Source organism: Aotus nancymaae, unplaced genomic scaffold (genome assembly GCF_030222135.1).
Source record: "Aotus nancymaae isolate 86718 unplaced genomic scaffold, 86718_ANA_hifiasm-v0.15.2.pri h1tg000079l, whole genome shotgun sequence".
Lineage (NCBI taxonomy): Eukaryota > Metazoa > Chordata > Mammalia > Primates > Aotidae > Aotus > Aotus nancymaae.
Genome location: NW_026988494.1, coordinates 26,293,377 through 26,315,413, shown reverse-complemented (window position 1 = coordinate 26,315,413; position 22,037 = coordinate 26,293,377). Strand labels below are relative to the sequence as shown.

Below are 22,037 nucleotides of genomic sequence, written 5' to 3'. Positions count from 1 at the left end.
CAAAAGCTGAAGTTATGAGTTCCATTTCAGTTGCTCCAACACTCTCCTCTAGACAAAAATCAGTATCTAAAGATAAAACAGTCAACAAAATCTGAGGAATATGCTTGGCACATCTGCTTCCTATTCAAAGACAAGTCTCTAATTTGTTTTGTCTCCTATTTGGTTGATCAGAGGAAAGATGCGGAGAATATGCCAATTATCTTTTCTTCTCATTTTGCTTTTGAATCAACTTGAGTCTTTTCCTCCTCTTTTCACTTATCCCTTCAAATGTTAAATACAATTAGCTAATTCATCCATTTGATTTTAATAAGATATTCCTCCAGCAAAAGCATCAAAAGCCAATCAATTAGCCTTAAAAGCTATACAAATAAGTCTATTAGGCTCTGGAAGCCAGGAGAGTTGCCATAAAAACGCTGTAAATCTAAGATAAGTTAAAATTCTTTAAGGCAAAGACACACTGGAGGGTTCAAAGGGAGAGTGACATAAAACATATATATTAGAGTGACCAGAGTTAGCATATATGGCTTACTTACAGTTTTCAGTAAAATAAATTTCTATCTTTGGAGCTATAATTTTCTTAAATATATTTTAAAATTAGTAATCAGATTAAACTAAATGAAAGCTATTAAAGTAAAAAATATGGTTGATTTTGTCAAGGAACATATGTATATTTTTAAAATTTTACTGTTTCAGATTGTACAAACCAAACGTAAAGTCTTCTATATGCCCTTTTTTACCCTAAAATAATTTATAAAGAACTCACAAATATATGAATTATTAAATATATGGCTATACATAATATATATACACTTATAAGAAATATATAAAACTAAAACATTATACATGGCACAAAATTAATCTGATAAAGTCAGTGGCAATCAGTGTTAGTGCCCATTACATGACAAATACATTTAATTCTTGTTATTCATGATAGTTATGCTGTTGTGAATACTGAATTAGTGAATACTAAAGTATTGTCCACAGGTGATATACACGGTTAGGTTCCTGTGAGTCCCTAAAACATTTTCTTCAACTGATCAATACATAACCTTGTTTTATGTATGTTTCTGCTTAAAGGCACCTTTAACATGAGTTCAATGTTAATGAATCAGCTATATGTTAACTAAGGTGCCTTTATTTATAGTTATAGAAGCACTATATATGTAAGTTATATTTATAGTTATAGAAGCACTATAACTCATGCTTCAAAGCAGCTTACCTAACACATGTAATTTCTCTAAGGCACACAACAGCGTTCTTTCACTTAGGAACACAAGACAGCATCTCAGGACTACACTTGGGGCCGTGTTCCTCTCTATGTCCTTAGTCAATTAAGAAGAAAATTAATGAAGAGGTGCAGGATACCATGGACGGCTGGACATGGGAAGAGAGCAGAGGCCTGAAGATAGGGCCTCTGTGGGTTGAAGGATGACTGTATGTAGGAAACTGATCACTGAGAAGTTAATTACCCAAAGCACCAAAAACAAATAAAAAAATCTCAAACCCTTAAAAGAAGCATCTATTAAACTCTCATCAGCTCTGTTACCATAGGTAGAAAACACAGTTTTTAAGAGTCCCCTCTGTAGAATGGACTCAGAGGAGATAATCCAGGACAATGATGTGTAAGAGACTTGCCAACGGAGCCTACTCAGCCCACAGAAGGGGCTGCAAAACCCATCTCTCAACCAACAGGGCAACTTCCTTCCCTCCATTAGCTCCCCAATCATAAACAATGCTCTGTTGTCCTGCTCTTATCCTATTGCCCCGTCCGCCCATCCAAATTAAACTACCCTCCCTACCTATGAAGAAATTGTTATTATTAATACATATGCACAGTTTTATACTTTCTCTTTTCACTAGCAAACAGAAGTCAAAGAACGTTCTACTTTCTAAACAGCATACTTTGAAACTTGATAGGGACAACTGTGGCCAGGTATTAAACATATGGAATTCATTAATGTGATCAGTGGCAAAGGTAGAAAATATTAACTAAAACTTCACCGAGACAGACTTGTAATTTACAATCATAAAAAGCTCAGGCACTCTGGAGCTTTAATTTGACATTAGGGAAAACAACCAGGCCCTTCTTTGGTACTTTAAATTTTCTGCTGGCAAATGACAATTTGGTTAGACAGACTCTGAGTCTGCCTCATTACAGAAACTGCTGAAATTTGCCAATGACATCTAAATCTCACAAGGAGTTTCCAGGCTACGAAATCTGGTAAATCAACATAGTCGGATCTACCTGGATGTTCAGTAATGGTTTCAAAACTAGGATATAAGACCTACACATTAAAAATCATTTATGGTGCTAAGACAGTTCTAAGAGAAAATAATAGTCATTTTAACAAATAGGCAAAAGAATGAAACTGGACCCCTACCTCATATCATATACAAAATTAACTCAAAATGGTTCACAGACATGAATGTAGTAAGAGCTAAAACTACACAACTCTTAGAATAAAACATAGAAGTAAACTTCATTGCTCCTGAGCTTCTTACGACACCAAAGCACAAGTGACAAAGGACAAGACAGCCTACATCAAAATTAAAGACATCTGTGCTGCAAATCACACCAATAAAAAAAGTGACAAAATAACTCACAGAATGAGAGAAAATACATGCAAATCATTTATGTCATAAGGGACTTGTATCTAGAATATATAACAAACTCTTACAACTCAAGAGTTGTAAGACAAAGAACCCAGTTAAAAAACAGGCAGAGGAGGGACTTCCAGTTTCTGGTTCTGCATTTAAGGAGCTTGAATGTTGCTACTCCACCCGAACAAGTAAAAGGTCAACAGACTGAAAAGTCAACACCTCTTCTTGGACCTCTAAGAGGGTAAGACAGAAGGCAAACTACTGCCCCTACGGCTGGAGAGACAGACAGATGAATGGAGGGGGTTGTAGCTTACTAAAGCAGAGACCAGAGACTCCCGAGAGGAAGTCGCGGCTTAACAGAGCAGAGACTCCTGAGTGGAAACTGCTGTGAGAACCAGCGCTAGGGTAAGAAAACCTGAACTGTAACAAGTCCGAGAGTTTAAAACTCTGGATGGACCCAGTCACAGGCCAACTGCTACAATATTGTGAGATTTACCTCCAGTAGCTTGGCCAGGGCCCACATAAATATCAGAGATATAAACTCTTCTTTTTCTGGCTGGGAGAAGAGAAAACAAACCATTTTGAAAAATGCCCCAGCACTACTTTTCTTAACAAGGTCTTCTTCCCACAGGAGAAACTAATTAACCAGAGCCTAATGACCTGCGGGAAAGAAATATTCAACTCCTGCCCACTCTAGTCATCCTAGCCCATCTAAGGGGGTAGAAAAAACAGAGAAACACTTGTGTGCAGGGTCATAGGGTCACTGAAAAACTCAGACCTCATCACAGGGCTAGAGAACACTTCTCCTCCCCTGACGTCGTACCATCAGATTACTATAGGCCTATAGCAATTCCTTTTACCTAGAACGTTATTTGTCTGCCTATTAAGAAAAAATTATAAGGCATACCAAAAGGCAAAAGATACAATTTGAAGAGACAGAGCAAGCAGAAGGAATAGACATGGCAGGGATGCTGGAATGATCAGACCAGGAAGTTAAAACAACTATAATTAACATGCTGAAGGCTCTAATGGAAAAGGTAGCCAGCATTTAAGGACAGAGGGGAATTTAAGCAGAAAGATGAAAATCCAAAGAAAAACTACAAAGAAATGCTAGATATCAAAATCACTTAAATAGAAATAAAGAATGCCAGTGATGGGCTTATTAGTAGACAGACACAGCTGAGAAAAGAATCTCTAGGCTTGAAATATTATCAAGAGAAACTCTGAAAATGGAAAAGCAAAGACACAAAGACTGAAAAAATTGTACAGAATTTCTGAGAACTGTGGAACAATTACAAAATGTGTCACACAGGCTGGGTATGGTGGCTTATGCCTATAATCTCAGCACTCTGGAAGGCCAAGGCAGGAAGATCATTTGAGCCTACAAGTTCGTGACCAGCCTAGGCAACACAGTGAGACCACATCCCCGTAAAAATTAAAATGATTAGCTGGGTATGGAGGCACAGGTCTGTAGTCCCAATTATTCAGGAGGCTGAGCTAGAGGACAGCCTGGGCAAGAGTGAGACCTTGTCTCTAATTAAATAAAAAGGTGTAACATATGTGTAATAAGAACACCAGAAAGAGAAGAAACAAAATAATATAAGAAATATTTAAAACAACAGTGACTGAGAAATTCCAGAATTAATATCAGACACCAAACCACAGATCCAGGAAGCTCAGAGAACACCAAACAGGATAAATGCCCCCAAAACCTACACGTAAGTATTTCATTTTCAAACTACAGAAAATAAAAGATAAAGAACATTCCTGAAAGAAGCTGGGGGGTGGGGGAAGCACCTCATGTATAGAGAAAGATAAAAATTATATTCAACTTCTCTTCAGAAACCATGCAAGAAGAGAGTACAGTGAAATATTTAAAGTGCTGATAGGTAAAAAAGAACCACCACCAACCTAGAATTCTGTACCCTATGAAAGTATTCTTCAAAAGGATAATAAATGAGTAACAAAGGCTTTCTCAAACAAAAATTGAGGGAATTTGTTGCTAATAGACTCGCCTTGAAAGAAACATTAAAAGAAATTCTTTAGAGAGAAGGGAAATGATATGTCAGAAACTCAGACCTACATAAAGAAAAATGAACAAAAATAAAGGTAAAATAAAAACTTTTATTTTTCTTATTTTAAAATGATCTGAGTTGGTTTAAAATAATAGCAACAATGTATTCAATTATGTATGCTACAGATAGCTTATCTGTGTGTATATACATACATATATACAAATGCTTACTTATGCTTGTATTTAAGTGAAATGAATGACAGCAATGATACATGGGACAGGAGGGAGGAATTAGGATTATTTTGTTATTATAAGATACCACATTACCTGCGAAGTGGTACAGTGTTATTTGAAATTGAATTTAGATTAGTTGTAAATGCACACTGCAAATTCTAGGGCAAGTACTGGAAAAAGAAGTAAAAAAGGAAGTATAACTGATTATGTTAAGAGAGAAAATAGAATCATACATAATGCTTAATTAAAACCACGAAGGGTAGAAAAAGAATGGAAGACAACAATAGAAACAAAGAACAAGGGCAGCAAAAGCAGTGCTTAGAGGAAAATTTATAGCACTGAATATCTATAACAGAAGAAAAATCTAAAATAAAAAATCTAAATTTCCATCTTAGGAAACTATAAAAAGAGAAAAATTAAATCCAAAGTAAGCAGGAGAACATAAATAATAAGAATTAGAGCAGAAATTAATGAAATTGAAACAGAAAATCCACAGAGAAAAAACAATCAATGAAACTAAAAACTGGTTCTTTGAAAAGATCAATGAAAAGCTGATTAGCCACTAGCCAGGCTAAGAAAAAAGAGGACAGAAATGCCTAGTGTCAGAAGTGAAACAGGAGACATCACTACAGAGTCCATGAACATTAAAAGGATAACAACTGAAGACTAAGAACAACTCTATACCCACAGATTTGATAACCCAGATGAAATGGATGATTCCTTGAAAGATATAATCTGCCAAAACTCACAAGAAGAAATATACAATCTGATTAAGACAGTATCACTGGTGAATTCTACCAAACATTTGAGGAAGATTATACCAATTCTCCACAATCTCTTTCAGAGGACAGAAGCAGAGGGAATACTTTTTAATATTCTTTTTTTTTTTTTCTTCCTTTTAGTTGCATTTATTTTAAGGCTGAATTTACTCCCGTGCCATAAGTTTCTGTTTCTTCAGTTTCTTCTGGGATATCTTCTCCTTCTGGGCAACCTCCTCCTCTGGTTTAGGAACAATCTGTTCCTTTTCAGTAAGGATCATCTCAATGTGGCAGGGAGAACTCTTGTATGGGTTAATTCGACCATGAGCTCTGTAGGTGCGGCGGCATCTTGGGTGCTTTGTTCACTTGAATATGCTCAATGACCAGAGAATCTACATCTAAACCCTTAAGTTCAGCATTACTCTCTGCATTTTTAAGCATATGCAGCAAAAATTCAGCACTCTTTTTGGGCCACCGACCTTGTGTCCAGCCCCACTGCTTGGCCTGGGCACACCTGCCAACTCCACCATTGTAACGTCGGAATGGTACACACTGTTTCTGTAAAGTGACATCTTTCAGATACTTCGTGGCTTTTCGTATATGCATACCCTTGATGGCCTGGGCAGTTTCACGTGTGTTCTTAAAGTGAACACTAAGATTGGAACCTCTTGATTTGCATGACTTTGTGGGGTTCTCCGGATCAAGTGAATACCAAACCATTTTCACAGATTACCTCAGGCCGCTTAGGGAAAGAGCTACTTTTTAATATTCTTAACTCATTCTATGAGGCCAGGATCCTTAATACCAAAACCAGACAAAGAACTTATATAAGAAAACTACTGGCTGGGCACTGTGGCTCACGCCTGTAATCCCAGCACTTTGGGAGGCCGAGGTGGGTGGATCACAGGTCAAGAGATCAAGACAATCCTGGCCAACAAGGTGAAACCCCGTCTCTACTAAAAAATACAAAAATTAGCTGGGTGTGGTGGCACGCACCTGTAGTCCCACAGCTACTCGGGAGGCTGAGGCAAGAGAATTGCTTAAACCTGGGAGGCACAGGTGGCAGTGAGCCGAGATCGCACCACTGCACTCCAGCCTAGCGCCTGGCAACAAAGCAAGACTCTGTCTCACAAAAAGATTAAAAAAAAAAAAAAAAAAAGAGAGGAAAAAGAAAACTACTGTCTGAGTCTGTTCAAGCTGCTCTAACAAAATACCATAAACTGTTTAGCTTATGAACAACAGAAATTTATTTCTCCCAGTTCTGGTGGCCGAGATTAAGGTACTGGCAGATTCAGTGTCTGGTGAGGGCCCACTTTCTAACAGATGGTGCCTTCTTGCTGTGTCTCATATAAGGGAAGGAATGAGGCAGCTCTCTGGGGCTTCTTTCATTGAGTAACTAATTCCATTCATGAAGGCTCTGCCTTTATAACCTAATCAACTCCCAAAAGGATTTCAACACATTTTTTTTTTGTGAGGGAGGAACAAACATTCAGATCACAGCAACTACAGCCCAACATCTCTCACGAACACAGATGCAAAAATCCTCAACAAAATACTAGCAAATGAAATTCAATGTATCAAATGCATAAAAAGAATTATACAATGAAACCAAGTGGGATTTATCACAATTCATCCAACAATGAGCTAAAGTAGAAAAATCTCACCATCATATTAGTAGATACAGAAAGCGCATTTGACAAAAGCCAACACCCACTCATGATAAAAGCTCTCAGTAAACTAGGAATAAAGGGGAACTTCCTCAACTTGATAAAGAGTGTCTAAAAATGTCTATCGGTAACACCATACTTAATAGTATCCAGTGAGAAAGACTTTATTCTCACTCAATGTGTCCAGTGTTTCCTCATGACCAGACTGAGGCCATGAACTCTTTGCCGCAATACTACAGAAACGATGCCCCGTCTCAGTGAATCATATCAAAAGGCATGCTATATTGACCTGTTGCATCACAGGATCCCCTGGTCAAGACTGTCTGCCAGTTATCTCCACAGTGGTCACCATTTCCCCCTTCACATCTGAGCAATATTTCATGGGGAGAGATGTCAATATCATGACAACATCCTGTTCCTCATCAAAATTCCAACTACTAGTCTCACGTTGACTGACGACTCCTGTCTCTATCACCTTTCCTATCATGGTTGCCAGTAACTATTTCTACCATCCCTTCTATATTTACTAGTTGACCTCATATGTAAGGAAGACTTTTCCCTTCTTTCTTACCTATTCATTTATGTGTATCGGTATAAACTCATGGATTCCTATATTATACAAGTTATCTAATATTAACATTATTTTGATGCTGACATTAGATTTTCCAAGTGGGTATGCATTCAGGCTGGTTTCTGGGTCCTTCTGACATGACCCCCGTTATTCTTTGGTTATTTACTTACTCTCTGGAACAAGATGTTCTATGTTCATCCTGTATATCTGCTGCCCCAGCCCTGGAAATGGCCATTTTTCCAAGCTCGGATTCCTATTAGTGGAGAGTGGCACTTAGAAACTATGATCTGGGAATTCACTGTCTTCATTACTGCTGGGGTGTCATTGCCTCTACAACCTCTCAATATACACTACTAAGAAATATATGCATGCACACACACACAGACATGTATTTTTGTGTGTGTGTGTGTGTGTGTATATATATATATAAACATACATGCTATAACTATTTCTAAATATAAATTTTTAAACCCCTAAGTTCATACTGATAATTCCAATACTAACATGGTACCTTGGTGTTCTTTTCAGCTTTCACCTTTTAAGTGTTTGTAAATCCCTTCGGGGAGTGAGAAAGCTGGCTCTCCTTATCTTTTGAACATCTACTCATTTGCTAAATGAAATAACTTCTTTGCTCAATGTAACCAATCTCCCAACAACTGCAGCTGCCATCTCTGCACTCCCTCCCTTTACCTCTGCGCGGGTCAGGTGCCAGGCATGCTGTGGGGGCACTGTCTCCGCAAGCAGTGGGAAGATGGGAAGGCAAGGGGAGATGAGCTCTACAGATATGTTAAATAACAAACTGGTACTTTTAAAAGACATTAACATTTTGATAAAAGTAAACTCTCTAGGGAAGGTTTTACATACAGTGTTGGTAAGCAGAACTATACGACAGAAAAACCCAGCAGGCTGCTACAGAATTTGTGAGGCCCAGTGCAAAATGAGAACGTGAGAGTCCTTGTGCAAAAAATTACTAATAATTTCAAGACGGTGACAGCAGAGCATTAAACCAAGTGCAAGACCCTATGAGATGGCATGGGTCACATGTCCTTGAAGCTGGCCCTGATTACCAGAGAGCATGAGTCAGTGAGCACTTGGCAACACAGGGATTTACGCTTATGCTGACAGTTCACAAATGTCCTTAAATTTACGTCTGCCACTACGAGAATGCAACATGGCTTCAATGGTCTTTGGTAGTATCGTGCCGGAAGAATACCAGATGGAAGTTTTTCCTCATTAAGGAACAGAAATGTGGTAATTGGCAGTTTCAGTGACAAAGTCTTTTTCACTGAAAATGAAAAGAGATAATTCTGTGTATGCTGACATGTTCAATGGACAAAGTACTGCAGTAAGCAATTGGGACTACATAAGTAGGCACTGTTAAAGTCTTCTAGGAGCTGAAAACCTAGATAAGATTACTGACCAGTAATGGTCTTGCTACGTTCATCTAGGTAGGAGTTAAGATTATTTTCAGGTTTCTTCATTTGATTCAATCTAGTTCTGCTTTCTTGGCTAGAAGACCAATTACATACGAGAATATTCACTGTTCTATGTCAATAGGTAACATTTCAAGCTTAGAGGTGCTGATATTTGCAATTTGCCCATCAGAAACCTCTCAAGTGATGTCTAGCCCTTTTTTTTGTCTGCAGTTGCTCATACTTCAGAAACATGTTTTGGTTGCGAATTGGTATTCCTATTCTAATGTCTCACCATGATTTAAATATCACATCAAGGCAGACAGCTGTCAAATAGCCTGAGGGCAGCAACAGTTTAATGTGGCTCCATCATGTGTCTAAATAGAATTTTACATTTAATCATTGACTGCACCCTTCAGGGCTAAAACACAGAATCTTCTATTAGAATGCTGCTGCATAAAAACACCCCGTAAGATGTTACTGACTCAACTGTCATATAACTAAAAAGTATACATAGTGTTTAGAAAAAGGTGATTGGTAGGGCAGGGTGGGGAAAATAACCAAATAAAACATCAAGTAATCTATCAGTAAAATTTAAAAAGTGTAAAGTGTTATGTTCTCAAATTATCTTCCTTTCCTCTGTCCTCCCTTCTGATACCTGCCTAAAAACAGTTCCTTGTACATATAAACCTTGTAAGTTCAGCTTCACCAGTCAACATTGTGTTGCCTGTAACTGGTGGAAGCTGCCACTAGGTGAACCTCCATGGATAGAGGGTAGGCAGATTTTCTAAAGGCACAGAACAGAAAGACACAAATGATTTTCCTTTACAATAATTTAAAACAAAACAAACTATAATTATTAAAAATCATCTGGACTAAATATCCTGGGAAGAGACTCTTCTCCTTTGCCAGTGGTTTCTTCCTAGCAAGACATAACCGATTAACACCAAATTAAACAGAGCCAGGGTGCTTACCTGCAGTCTGAGCCTACTAGCAATTTTCCACATTCTCAGAATTGCTCTAAAACTTTAAGGCTGAAGCTAGAAAAAAACACTGCTGAGTAAAAACCCCATGACTCTCTTCTCAAATCAGAAAGTTTCTCAGCCACCTGACATTGTATAAACACTGAATGTTTACACATATACATTTGCCTGTAATGTTTGTTACCAATTAACATTTTCCCGAGCACTTTTATTTCAAAATTTTACATCTAGCTTTTGATACAGGTTTCTTATTTTTCTTTTCTATCTTTTTTTTTTTGAGACAGAGTCTGGCTCTGTCACCCAGGCTAGAGTGCAGAGGCACAATCTTGACTCAATGCAACCTCTGCCTCCCAGGTTCCAGCAATTGTCCTGCCTTAGCCTCCCAAGTAGCTGGGATTACAGGTGCCCGCCACCACGCCCAGCTAATTTTTTTGTCTTTTTAGTAGAGACGGGGTTTCACCATGTTGGCCAAGCTATTCTTTTTAACTCCTGACCTCAGGTGATCTGCCTGCCTTGGCCTCCCAAAGTGCTGGGATTACAGGTATGAGCCACTGTGCCCGGCCTGATACAAGTTTCTTTCTAAAAGTCCAGACATACCAAATTCTAGTTACATCTGAATATAAATTTTAAAACACTCTGAAATGGAATTTCAGGTTTAGTTTTGTTGTTGTTATTGTTGTTGGAGACAGGGTCTCTGTTGCTTAGGCTGGAGCGCAGTGGAGCAATCAAATCTTATTGCAGCCTCGACCGCCCACGCTCAAGCAGTCCTCCCACCTCAGCTACTAATCCTCCCAGTAGCTGGGACTACAGGCATGTGCCACCACACCTGGCTAATTTTTAAAATGTTTTTATTTTTTGGTAGAGATGGGGTTTCACCATGTTGCCCAAGCTGGTCTTGAACTCCTAGGCTCAAGTGATCTACCTGATCTGGATTATATACGTGAGCCACTGTGCCTGGCCAAATTTAAGGCTTTTAAATAGAGATAAGAAGCTGTTTCACTAGAACACAGCTATCAAATTGTTATGTGCTAAGTGTCCTATATGAACATGAATGTGGCTTCTTGGTTCCCTAGTCTCCTATTTGTCTGGATGAGAGAATAGAATTCAAAATGAGGCAACATTTATGAACTTTTTTTGAGCTTTCTCAATAAAAAGACAATATTTATAATCCAAATTTCATGACTGGCAAATTAAATATAAACACAATTGATGTAAGAAGAAACACAAATAACCAGTTACAAGGGAAACTAGGAAAATGCAAATTAATACCCTTAATTAAATAAAACAAAAAAACTACAAAGCATCCAATTCTGTAGAGGTTGTGATAAAACCAGTAAATGTTTACTCTAAACTGGTATAATCCCTTTGGAAAACCATATCAATATTCATAGCAAAAACTGTACCATTTATTTATTTTCCCCTTGTTCCAGAGAGGATTTAAGAAGTATAACAATGAAAAGATGCTTAGATCCTTGACCATAGGTAATCCTTCTCCCAGATTATACTACTCTAAGAGAGTACTTCAATAGCAGTACAAAGTTCTAGGTACATGAATTTTAGTTGTAGTGGAGGCCAGGATAATGAGTTTCAAAACAGGAAGAAAAAAATTAAAAAAGCTGGAAGCAGCCTAACTGTCTAACAATGCAGTTTACTGAATAAGACAAATTAAAATTGCAGAGTACTATGCTGCCATTAAGTTTATAACCATGAAGTTATTCTAAATCCTTAACAAGAAATGGAACAAGGAAGTGTCAACAGCAAATTTGCCAGTGTATAAAATATACTAATATGTAAAGACGCGTCCCAACTTTATAAGGAAAGTTTTGGAAAAATAATGTTAACCTGTTACTAATACACACATTGAAAGTGCTTTAGTAGTGTTATAGAGAACACATTATCTTGCTCATGTAAACAGAATATTTTACGGCTAGAAATCAGGAAGAAAACATAAGTTCTGGATAATTAGTAATATTCTACAGACTTGGGGGAAAAAGTATAAAATCACATGATCAAAAAAGAAGTGTATGAGACCATGGAGTGGTGGTACACAGCAGAAAAACAACACAATACACTGGCTAGAACACAAAATCTCACACGCTACCTCAGTACTGCATAAGCCTAGTCTAAAATTTCAGTGGTTTCAGTGGCTGTTGAGAATAAAATGCAAGTGGCAATATAAAATGAATCTGAATCATTTTTCAGTGTGGTATATACAAAGAAAATGCAGAGATAAGAATGGGTAAAAAGGAAGTAGCAAAATATAATAAATATGAATGAGTTCTTATGCAGGCAGTCATAGTAACAGTTTAGTAACACTCAATGCAAAACATAAAGGAACATAATGTATCTCAAGACATTCTCCCCATGCTTACAAAAAAGTAAATGCTTTAAAGAACCTCAGTCCACAGTAATCTACATTAAAAAAAAATAATGAATTCTAATGGAAATGCGTATAACGACAAGTATCAGTTAACATATCAAGAGCACCAAAATATATCAAAAATATAATAAAACAAAATGCAAAATACTATAAAGATATTAGTCTTTGTACTAAAAAATCTAGCAAATGATCATATTCAAAGTTAAATTATCAGTCCTAAAGAATAAAAACCTGACATCACAGCTAGAATCTGGATGGCTCTCTTCACCAATGGCATTTACTGTGTTAGGAACTGAGTCATCACTGTCTTCAAACAATAAACTGTCCTCAGACTCACCAAGGATATTACTAATTCCACATTTTGAAAGAGATTTCACCACTGCTCATCTCACAGTAGTCCATTGTTTTAATCCACCCACATACACGTGAATCTCAAGCCTACATGTACCACTCCTCACTCAGAAGCTCTGTAAGTGACATACTGATAAGAGGAATATAGGCGACAGTTGGGCCTCTTGGAATTAGAGCTTGTGGACTCTCCTAAGGGCCAGTTCTCCCTAGGAGAACTGCAAAGGGGTCACGTTAGAAGAACTGAGAACAGCCCGGTTTCCTTAATAGGCCTCAAGTTGCTTATTCATAATGTCATGCCTTTCTTATCATATGATCTGTTGGTTGTATCATATACGTGTTCTCCACTCTTCCTGTCATCACTCCTTTACATTTCTCCTATAGAGACTCTATCTGCTGCCCTTGTTTTTTTCAAGTCCTCATCTTCTCAGTTGGTGATAGGCCAGGATAATATCCCATAGTGGTATTTCATAAAGTCTATAAAATTAAGCTTTTAATGTTATAGCAATGTCTTTGCTGCTTTTGACTCACTAGTTACAGCAGAAAGAAATTTCAAGCTGAAAACGGAGGGAGAAAATGCAAATTCTTCAACTGATTGCCTGTGTGATCCATGCCTTGTTACTTTTGGTATTTCTGTATGTGAAATTGCTATCTATTCTGTGCTGTCTGTTGCCATGCTCTGCGGCTGAGAATCCGCATCTTCACTGCTCTCCGGTTTCTTAAGTCAGTTATAATACATGCAAATGATCTTTTTCTTTTGTCTCTGTGAATGCTATTTACTGCATCTTTGTCATCCAATGTATTAGATTTTGAAACAATCACAAAGTTACACAAAAAGTCCCAAGTGCAGTACAAATAATTATTTTCCTCAGCTATTTGAAAGTTAATTTGCAAATAAGATGTCCCAACGCCCTGAGGATACTTTAAATGCCTCCTACAAGGCTATTCTCTTACATAACCACAACAGAACAATCAAAATGAGGAAGTTAACATGGATACTTCACTAGTGTCAACCGCTAGACCCCACCTGAGTTTCCCCAGTATCCCAGTAAAGTCCTTTCCAGCAAAAGGACCCAGTTCAGAACCTTGTATTGTATTTGTCCTAACTCTGTAGTCTCTGGTAAGTTGGAACTCCTTTCTTGATCCTGATACTTCTGAAGATTACAGGACATTTATGCTTTAGAATCTTCCTCCATTTTGTTTTGTGTAACTTTTTCTGACTATTGGATTCAGATTGTGAAGTTCTAGCTGACTAACACAGAAGTGATGCTATGTTCTCATATCCTCTAACAGGCAGCCTAGAACTGTGATTTGTCCTATTTCTGATAACGTTCACTTTGATCAGCTGCCAGGTTTTCCCACTGTTAAGTTATTCTCTTCCACTCTGTGATTGTTAAGTAAGGTAGCGGAGATACTCTGAAACTATGTACAGTCGGTAGTTGGTTCTAGTTCTGTTAGTAGGCAGTAAGTAGTCAGTAGGTAGTTACATTCTACAAAGTGCCACCAACACGCTTGTACTGAATACTGAACAATTGCTCCTAGGGGAAACACAAGATTAGGTTCCTATGAAGCTCTGGTCACAATATTTTTGTCAATCTATTAATACATAACCTTGTTTTATTTGTGTTTCTGTTTAAACACATCTTATTTTATATATATTGTTGATTCATGAACACGGAACTAATGGCCAACAGCCCATCACTCATGCCCGAACAAAGCTTACGTAACACGTGTTTTCTCCAGAAGGCGCGTCACAGCCTTCCTGCATTAGAAGCAACAGCCAGCACTTCAGCACTATGCTTGGTGGCCACACTAAACTGCAAAACCTGAACAAACTGCACAAAACTGAAAAACGTGGCACAAAACAGACTGCAAAAAGGACATTGGCTCCCAGGGTGAGTGCTGAAACGAGAAGGCAGAGCACCACCTGTTTGACCTCAGCTGGTGACGTGCTGGGCAACTCAAATTTTTCCCTGCTTTCCACATGTCCAAGAATGACTGTGGAAATACCAGTATTGGATTTGAGTCACAAATGAATTTTAGTGAGTAGGAAAATTTGCAAATAAGTAATCTGAGAATGATGAAGACTGACTGCAAATATGATAGTTCTGAATCACACTTAACAATTAATTTAATTATGTATATTGGTATAAACTTGTGGATTCCTATTTTATTCAGCTGGTTATAATCTGTTAATATCAACATTTATTTTGATGCTCAAATTGTCCCAGATTTGGCCAATGGGAGCCCTTTAAGGCAGCTTCCCCTTTCTTCTTTGAACACTTCCTTACTTTCTGGCACAAGATGTTCCTTTTAATGATGGAGAGTACTTAGAGACCAAGATCTGGAAACCAGGTGTGCTCACTGGAAACTAGGTGCTCTCATTGCTATAAAACACACACACACACACAGACACACACACACACACACACACACACAGAGACACATTATATTTATAGTTGTCCCTTGGTATCCAAAGGGGACTGGTTCCAGGACTCCCATGGATACCAAAATCTATGGATGTTCAAGTCCCTTCTATAAAATGATACAGTATTTGCACATAACCTATGCACATCCTCCTCTATACTTTAAATCACCTCTAGATTACTTTTTTTTTCTGAGATGGAGTTTTGCTCTTGTCACTCAGGTTGGAGTGCAATGGCATGATCTCTGCTCACTGCAACCTCCGCCTCCCAGGTTCAAGTGATTCTCCAGCCTCAGCCTCCTGAGTAGCTGGGATTACAGGTGCCAGCCACCACACCAAGCTAATTTTTCTATTTTTAGTAGAGACGGGGTTTCACCACATTGGCTGGGCTGGTCTTGAACTCCTGACTTCAGGTGATCTGCCTACCTCGGTCTCCCAAAGTGCTAGGATTACAGGTGTGAGCCACCATGTCTGGCCTCTAGATTACTTATTGATATCTAATACACTGTAAATACGATAACTAGTTGTTACACTGTATTGTTTAGGGAGTAATGACAAGAAAAAAATCTGTACATGTTCAGCACAGATACAACAACCACCGTTTTTTCTGAATATTTTCCATCTGCAGTGGGTTGAATTTCAAGAATACAGAATCCGAGGATATGGAGGGCCAACTGTGTTGTTATTCATTACATTTACACTTATTTCTACATCTACCTATATGTTGGAAACCATGAGTTCACATCAATATCTCCTATTCCAAAACACCACAGCGCTCACACTAATTTTCTTCTTTTCCAACATTTGTAACTGACTTCTAAGATAACAAAAAACTTAGCACTCATTATCCTTAATATATCTGCTGATTAGATTATTTCCATGTAAGTAACAGAGTTTTTCTTACTGTCTCCTCTTCTGCATGTATCTGCAGCATACCCCTAGAGGATGTACAGCTCTGACATCCTGTACCAGATCTGCCCTCAGTGGGAATGAATGCCCTTTTTGCTACATTCAGACTTCAACAGCCTGCACCATGCCTCTGCCTCCTGCAGGTGACACGTTCTCACCCTGCTCTGGACCCTGTGGCTCCCTGCCTCCTGCACGTGGACACCTATGTTCCTCAGTGCCACCTAATGTCTTCTGGACTGAATTGCTTCAGAAGGGTTGAACAACAAGGGGAAGGGCCATGCAAGCAATTTCCACAGTTGATTTTTCTATTAAAATCTCCTTAGTATTCTTAGGTGTATTTATAAAAATAGAGATTGTACAGGCAATTTAGATCCTGGAGTTTGGTCAATGATTTAAAAACTCAGAAATTAGTATGCAGCAGAAGTATCCTGTAAATGCCCTTTGACCTTCAAGCAAGGCCATTACTTTGTATCCTTGATAATTTTCTTCAAGTAGTTAATACTGCCTGTTTTCAGTGTTCACTGCTTTACATGATCAGTCACACAGTTTCTGTGCCCAGTGGAGGCCTGCTCTAGCAGCTGATTGGAACGCATTTGCAGTCTCCTTCTGGCCTTGCATTTGTAATATTGGAACCTGGGTAGTTTTTGGCAGGGTGGTGGGAATGTGCCTTAGTTATCAGCAAATACAGGATTGGCTTTGTTAGGATTGCAGGTATACAGGTAACTTTATGGCTTCAAAAATTTTTCTTCAATGTTATGTTACATTTCTATTATATATGTATGTATGTATGTATGTATGCATGTATAAATAGGTAAATAAGGTTCCTGACTGCAAATGAGATCTACTTTCTCTTTCCTAGGAAGAAAACAATTCAGATAATTTTATTTTCTTCATGCCGTCGGAAATATGTCGCCTTTTCTCCAAATTTACATTAATATCTGTAAAGAATGACTGTTGATACTTTTTCTTTCAGAGGCTCTAAAACAGACTGCACACATGGCCACACTTCTTATGCTCACACCCACTACTGCATCTAGACTTCTTATGCTCACATCCATTACTGCATCTAGATGGAGGTAGACCTGGAAGAGGAAACGCTGATCTAGACCGTAAGCTCCTCAGAAGCAAGCATCATGCCTATTTACCACTGTGACTGTCTCCAGGCTTATGAATGAATGGGTAGATGAATAAATATGATATTGGTAAAGTGGCTTAGACATGCTATGATTTCCATCCCTCTCTATTTACAGACAGCATTCCAGATACCTTATTTCCATTAAAAAATTCAAAACTCTCCATATGAAATCAGAGTATTCCCATGAGAAATGGTAAACAGACTAGTCGACTATTTTAGGAATAAAAGATAACACACTACCTCTGCACTCGGTACACCCGAGTCCATGGAGGCACAAGGGCTAGGATCCGAGCCACCAATTCGACCAGGTCGCTAGGAGAATAACTCTTATATCTTCCCGATTTCCAAAGCTCGTAAAGCCCGGTCCCACGAATCACCAGGGTAGGATAGAGTTTCAGACCATCGGGACGGAAAGCAGGATTCTCAAAAAACTCCTGTGAATAGAGAACAGAAAATGACTTTTCCATTTGTTATGCAGAGATCACCCAGGGTGAAATCTCAACCCTCAGGCAGCTTCTCTGGCACTCCTGGTGGGCCCTGGGGCAGCCTTTGCTTCTGACCATCTGACCAGGTAGGCATACAGACAGAACAGAAACTCCTTGTTTCTGTAGCCTCACTGGAGGCAAGTAGGTGTGTGTTGGACTGCACCAGGCCCTCACCATTCCAGCCTGTCCCCTCCCCAGTCTCATCTCATGCCACCCCTCACCACCTGGCCTTTCCACCCCTGCAAAGACAGTTTCCTTTGCTTGGAAAGCTCATCAGTTTTTCTTCATGTAGCTAATCTGCAAGTCTCAGTTTGAATGCCACTTCTTCAGAAGGGCCCTTCTGACCTTCAAATACTAGCTATCCCACTTAGAAAAAAAATTCCATCGACCCCTGTATTACCTCTTTCTTATCATCATATGACAATCTATTCAATGTCTGCTTTTACCTCTAGAATATAGCTTCCTTTAATAATGGAATATGTTTAACTGTTTAAATATTTCGAAAGTGTGACAGATCATGAGGCTTATAAAATTTAAATGTTTAATACAGGGCCCTTTAGAGGCATAGTTTGCTGATCCCTGGATATGACTATTTTGTCCAAAGGCCAGCTGACACCATTCCTATCCTGGCTACACGTTGTCCATTTGTTATCTGGACACTGAGCAATACATCTAACTTGTCGCCTTTTGGTACAGTCATTTCTTATACTATGTCACCACAGCTGGCTGCTTTCTTTATCTTGGAATGTAGCTGTGAGACACCAGGCATCCTCCTTTCCATGACTTTGCACTGATAATTTGCTCTAATTTTGTTTTGCATAATATATTTTGGAGAAATGAAAGTGGACTCACACAGTCTCCTCTCACTCCCACCTTGGTGGGAGTATCTACTCAGCTGGCCGGGCTACATCTTGTAAACTATAAAAATACTTTTCATCTTTGCCACATTATTCTTACAAAGCTCTTCACTGTTTAACTCGCTTTCCAAAGAAATGTAACGATAGACTTTTCCATCTCTCATTGATGTCTGTCATGTTCTTAAATGCTGTATTCTTCATATACTATTCAGTCTCAGATATCTTCTTCTGTAATTGTGTGATTTTCCTATAACATTTATATTTTAAAGAATCATTAGGTCTTTAATAAATATTCTGCAGCCAATCAGGTGCAGTGGCTCACACCTGTAATCCCAGCACTTTGGGAGGCCCAGGTGGGCAGATCACCTGAGGTTAGTTCGAGACCAGACTGGCCAACAAGGTGAAACCCCATCTCTAATAAAAATACAAAAATTAGCTGGGCATGGTGGCAGTGTCTGTAATCCCAACTACTCAAGAGGCTGAGGCAGGAGAATCGCTTGAGGCTGGGAGGCAGAGGTTGCAGTGAGCTGACACTGTGCCACTGCACTCCAGCCTGGGCAACAGAGTGAGACTCTGTATAAAAAATTAATCAATCAATCAATCAATATTCTGCAGTCATTCCACAAAAAGCATGTATTGAAGCCATTGCCCACCCAGTCTGAATCCACATTTGAACACGGGATTTCAGAAAAGTACTTCTAGTGCTTTTATAGTAGGTTTAGGAGACATACGGGCTGATACATTCCTTTGGAAAGAATGAAAATGAATTGGTTCTCGATTTTCAGTTACACTAGAGAATTAAAACGTGTTTCTTTTCTTTCCCTCCAAAACCACACTAAAGTAACAAGAAAGAATTTTTTAAAAAATACAAATCCCAAAGAACACAGAGGACAAGAAAGGAGGCAAGAGACTCACGATGGCAACAAATTCTTCAAAGACAGAAAGTAGGAAGGCTTGTGAATGACTTTGCAAGTAAAGAAAACAGCAAAAGGAGACAGTAACGAAAGGCCTGCTGAATCACACTGCAAGTCCCAGAGAGGCTCACAGATCAGAGGTACCAAGAACTGGGCAGAATGGAGGAGAGACATGGAAATAAAAACAGGGGCACTGGATCAAGTGTGTACACAGAGGGATTTATCCATTAACCTTTAGCCTTTCCTGAACAGGCAGATGAGAAGGTTTAGTCCCTGGAGAAACTGGAAAGCCTCTGGGCTCTGAGATTCCAGGTACAAAGGAAGGTCTCGGTAAAGACCAAGGCTGAAAACAGGGAAAAGCCAGCACACTGACTGGTGGACTCTCTGTCCCACTCCCTGGATGTCAGCAACCAACTTCCTGAGATATACTTGGGCCACTCAGACCAGAGCAGGAAGTTGGAGAGTTCATGTCTGGATGAATCAAACGGGCCTACATAAAAGTTCACGATACTGACATTTAGGAATCCCCTATAGAAAGGAAAGTTTATTGCTAAAACAACATCCTTCAGTGAGGCACGCTTGCAAGGTAGGCATACAGGCCTTGCCATCTGGTTTTTCACTCTTCAAAGCGTAAGAAATTGCTTTTCATCATTTGGCTGAAGATCATCATAAACTTGGGGAAAGCCTAGAGCATGAAGGGGCCAACCAAAACAAAAAAGGCACTTGGAGGAAACAGAGGCATTGCATAAAGAAAAATAAAATGTATAAAAAATATCCATAATACTTTTCTTCAGAGAGGTAAGATAAATTACATCCACAATGCAAGATCAAGGTGTTTTAAAAAACTAAGAAACCAACTGTAGTGTTAAATTTCACTTCTTTGAAGATTAATTACTTTGAGAACTTTTTGATAGGTTTATTGGTTATCTGAATATTCTCTCTTGTGAAATGTTTGTTCAGGCTTTTTGCCCATTTTCCTACTAAGCTGTTCGCCTTTTCTCATCAAGTTCTAAAAATTATTTATTTTAAAACAATTTAATTTGTAGAGAAGTCTTCTCTAAAGAGAACTCAGATTTTTCATTTTAGCTCCCTTCTGTTACTCATTTACTAGGATGCAGTTAGAAAAGAAATACGATCCACTCATATTCCCTGTGGGTTTCCCTGTAAAGATTACAAACAAACAAATAAATCTGTTTACAAGAAGGGTTGTCTTTGCAATATTATTACTGAACTATTATTCCTTATGTTGAGTACACCAAGGAAAATACATAGCGAGACTCAGCTATTTGCTATGACTTGCTACAGTATGAAACATACTACTGTGCTTTTCAAGAGCACTTAAACTTTATGAGTTCTGGCTATCCACTGGTCTCCCTAGGAGCTGTGCTAAAGAAATGTGTGTTTCAGGTGCCTTTTTGGCGTGGTGTCTGAGCACCTGGCTATTAGTTACTGAGGGAAGGATACTACACTCGCAATCTATTACACAGCCAGTGTGGGGGAATTATGAACAGGGATATCTGTGAACTAATGATATCTTATAAACAGGTCCTCAGGTGCAGTTCACCAGCTTAAATAATAAAAGTAAACTTCTTGAGAGGAAAGAATTATTAGCTTCACAAATAAGACATGGTAAACTGCGTTTTTCTAAGCAGAACAAATTAAAAGTACTTTTATAGATGAAGTAACTTGACAAATATTGTCATCATGTTCACTAAAAGGATCTCCCTAGAACACACTTGCCCAATCTGAGAATGAAGAAAAACAAAAGGTCTGACCAATCTCATTTCCCACAACAAAGTTCACATGGATTAAGAAACTGTGAGAGTTAACAACAATAAAACAACCCAGAGTTAAAATTCAAAGAGCAGAAAGGCAGTTCTAAGCTTAGAAGCATTTGAAGGAAAAAAAAAAAAGATCAATTTAATGAAAGCACAAGTAAAAGTTCAACATAGGTTAAGGAAAATATTTAAAACAAATATTTTTTAAAAAATGAGTCTATAATCTCCTTACTTAAAAAGTTCATAGAAACTAATATTAAAAATATTCATATCCCAATAGAGTAATGAGTCAGAAGACATACAATTGCAAAATGATGAAAGAAATGTAATTAGTAAATATAAATTTGAAAAATCTATGATTTCAATTTCAAAATACAAGTTAAAATGGCACTTTTATCGATCAAACTAGCAAAGAGTAAAATATTATATGTACATATGTGCATATGCATGTATAAGTATATATAGAAAAAAATCAGAAGAGAATTATTTGGGGAGAAAAACTCTGCTGAAATGAGTATAAATTGTTATAACTCTCTGCAAAGCAACTTATACAGTGAGAATCTTAA

The 22,037-nt window shown here is 38.3% G+C and overlaps 1 protein-coding gene and 1 pseudogene across 1 annotated transcript in view; both read right to left on the bottom strand.

Moving 5' to 3' along the window:
* Nucleotides 1–22,037, bottom strand: part of ELP3 (elongator acetyltransferase complex subunit 3) — a 95,343-nt gene that overhangs the window by 33,223 nt on the left and 40,083 nt on the right. The window contains exon 10 of the mRNA XM_021665161.2: nt 17,678–17,871. Coding sequence (XP_021520836.1) covers nt 17,678–17,871 — 194 coding nt within the window. The remainder of the gene's footprint in view (nt 1–17,677; nt 17,872–22,037) is intronic.
* LOC105705380 (large ribosomal subunit protein uL22-like) lies at nt 5,718–6,356 on the bottom strand (annotated as a pseudogene).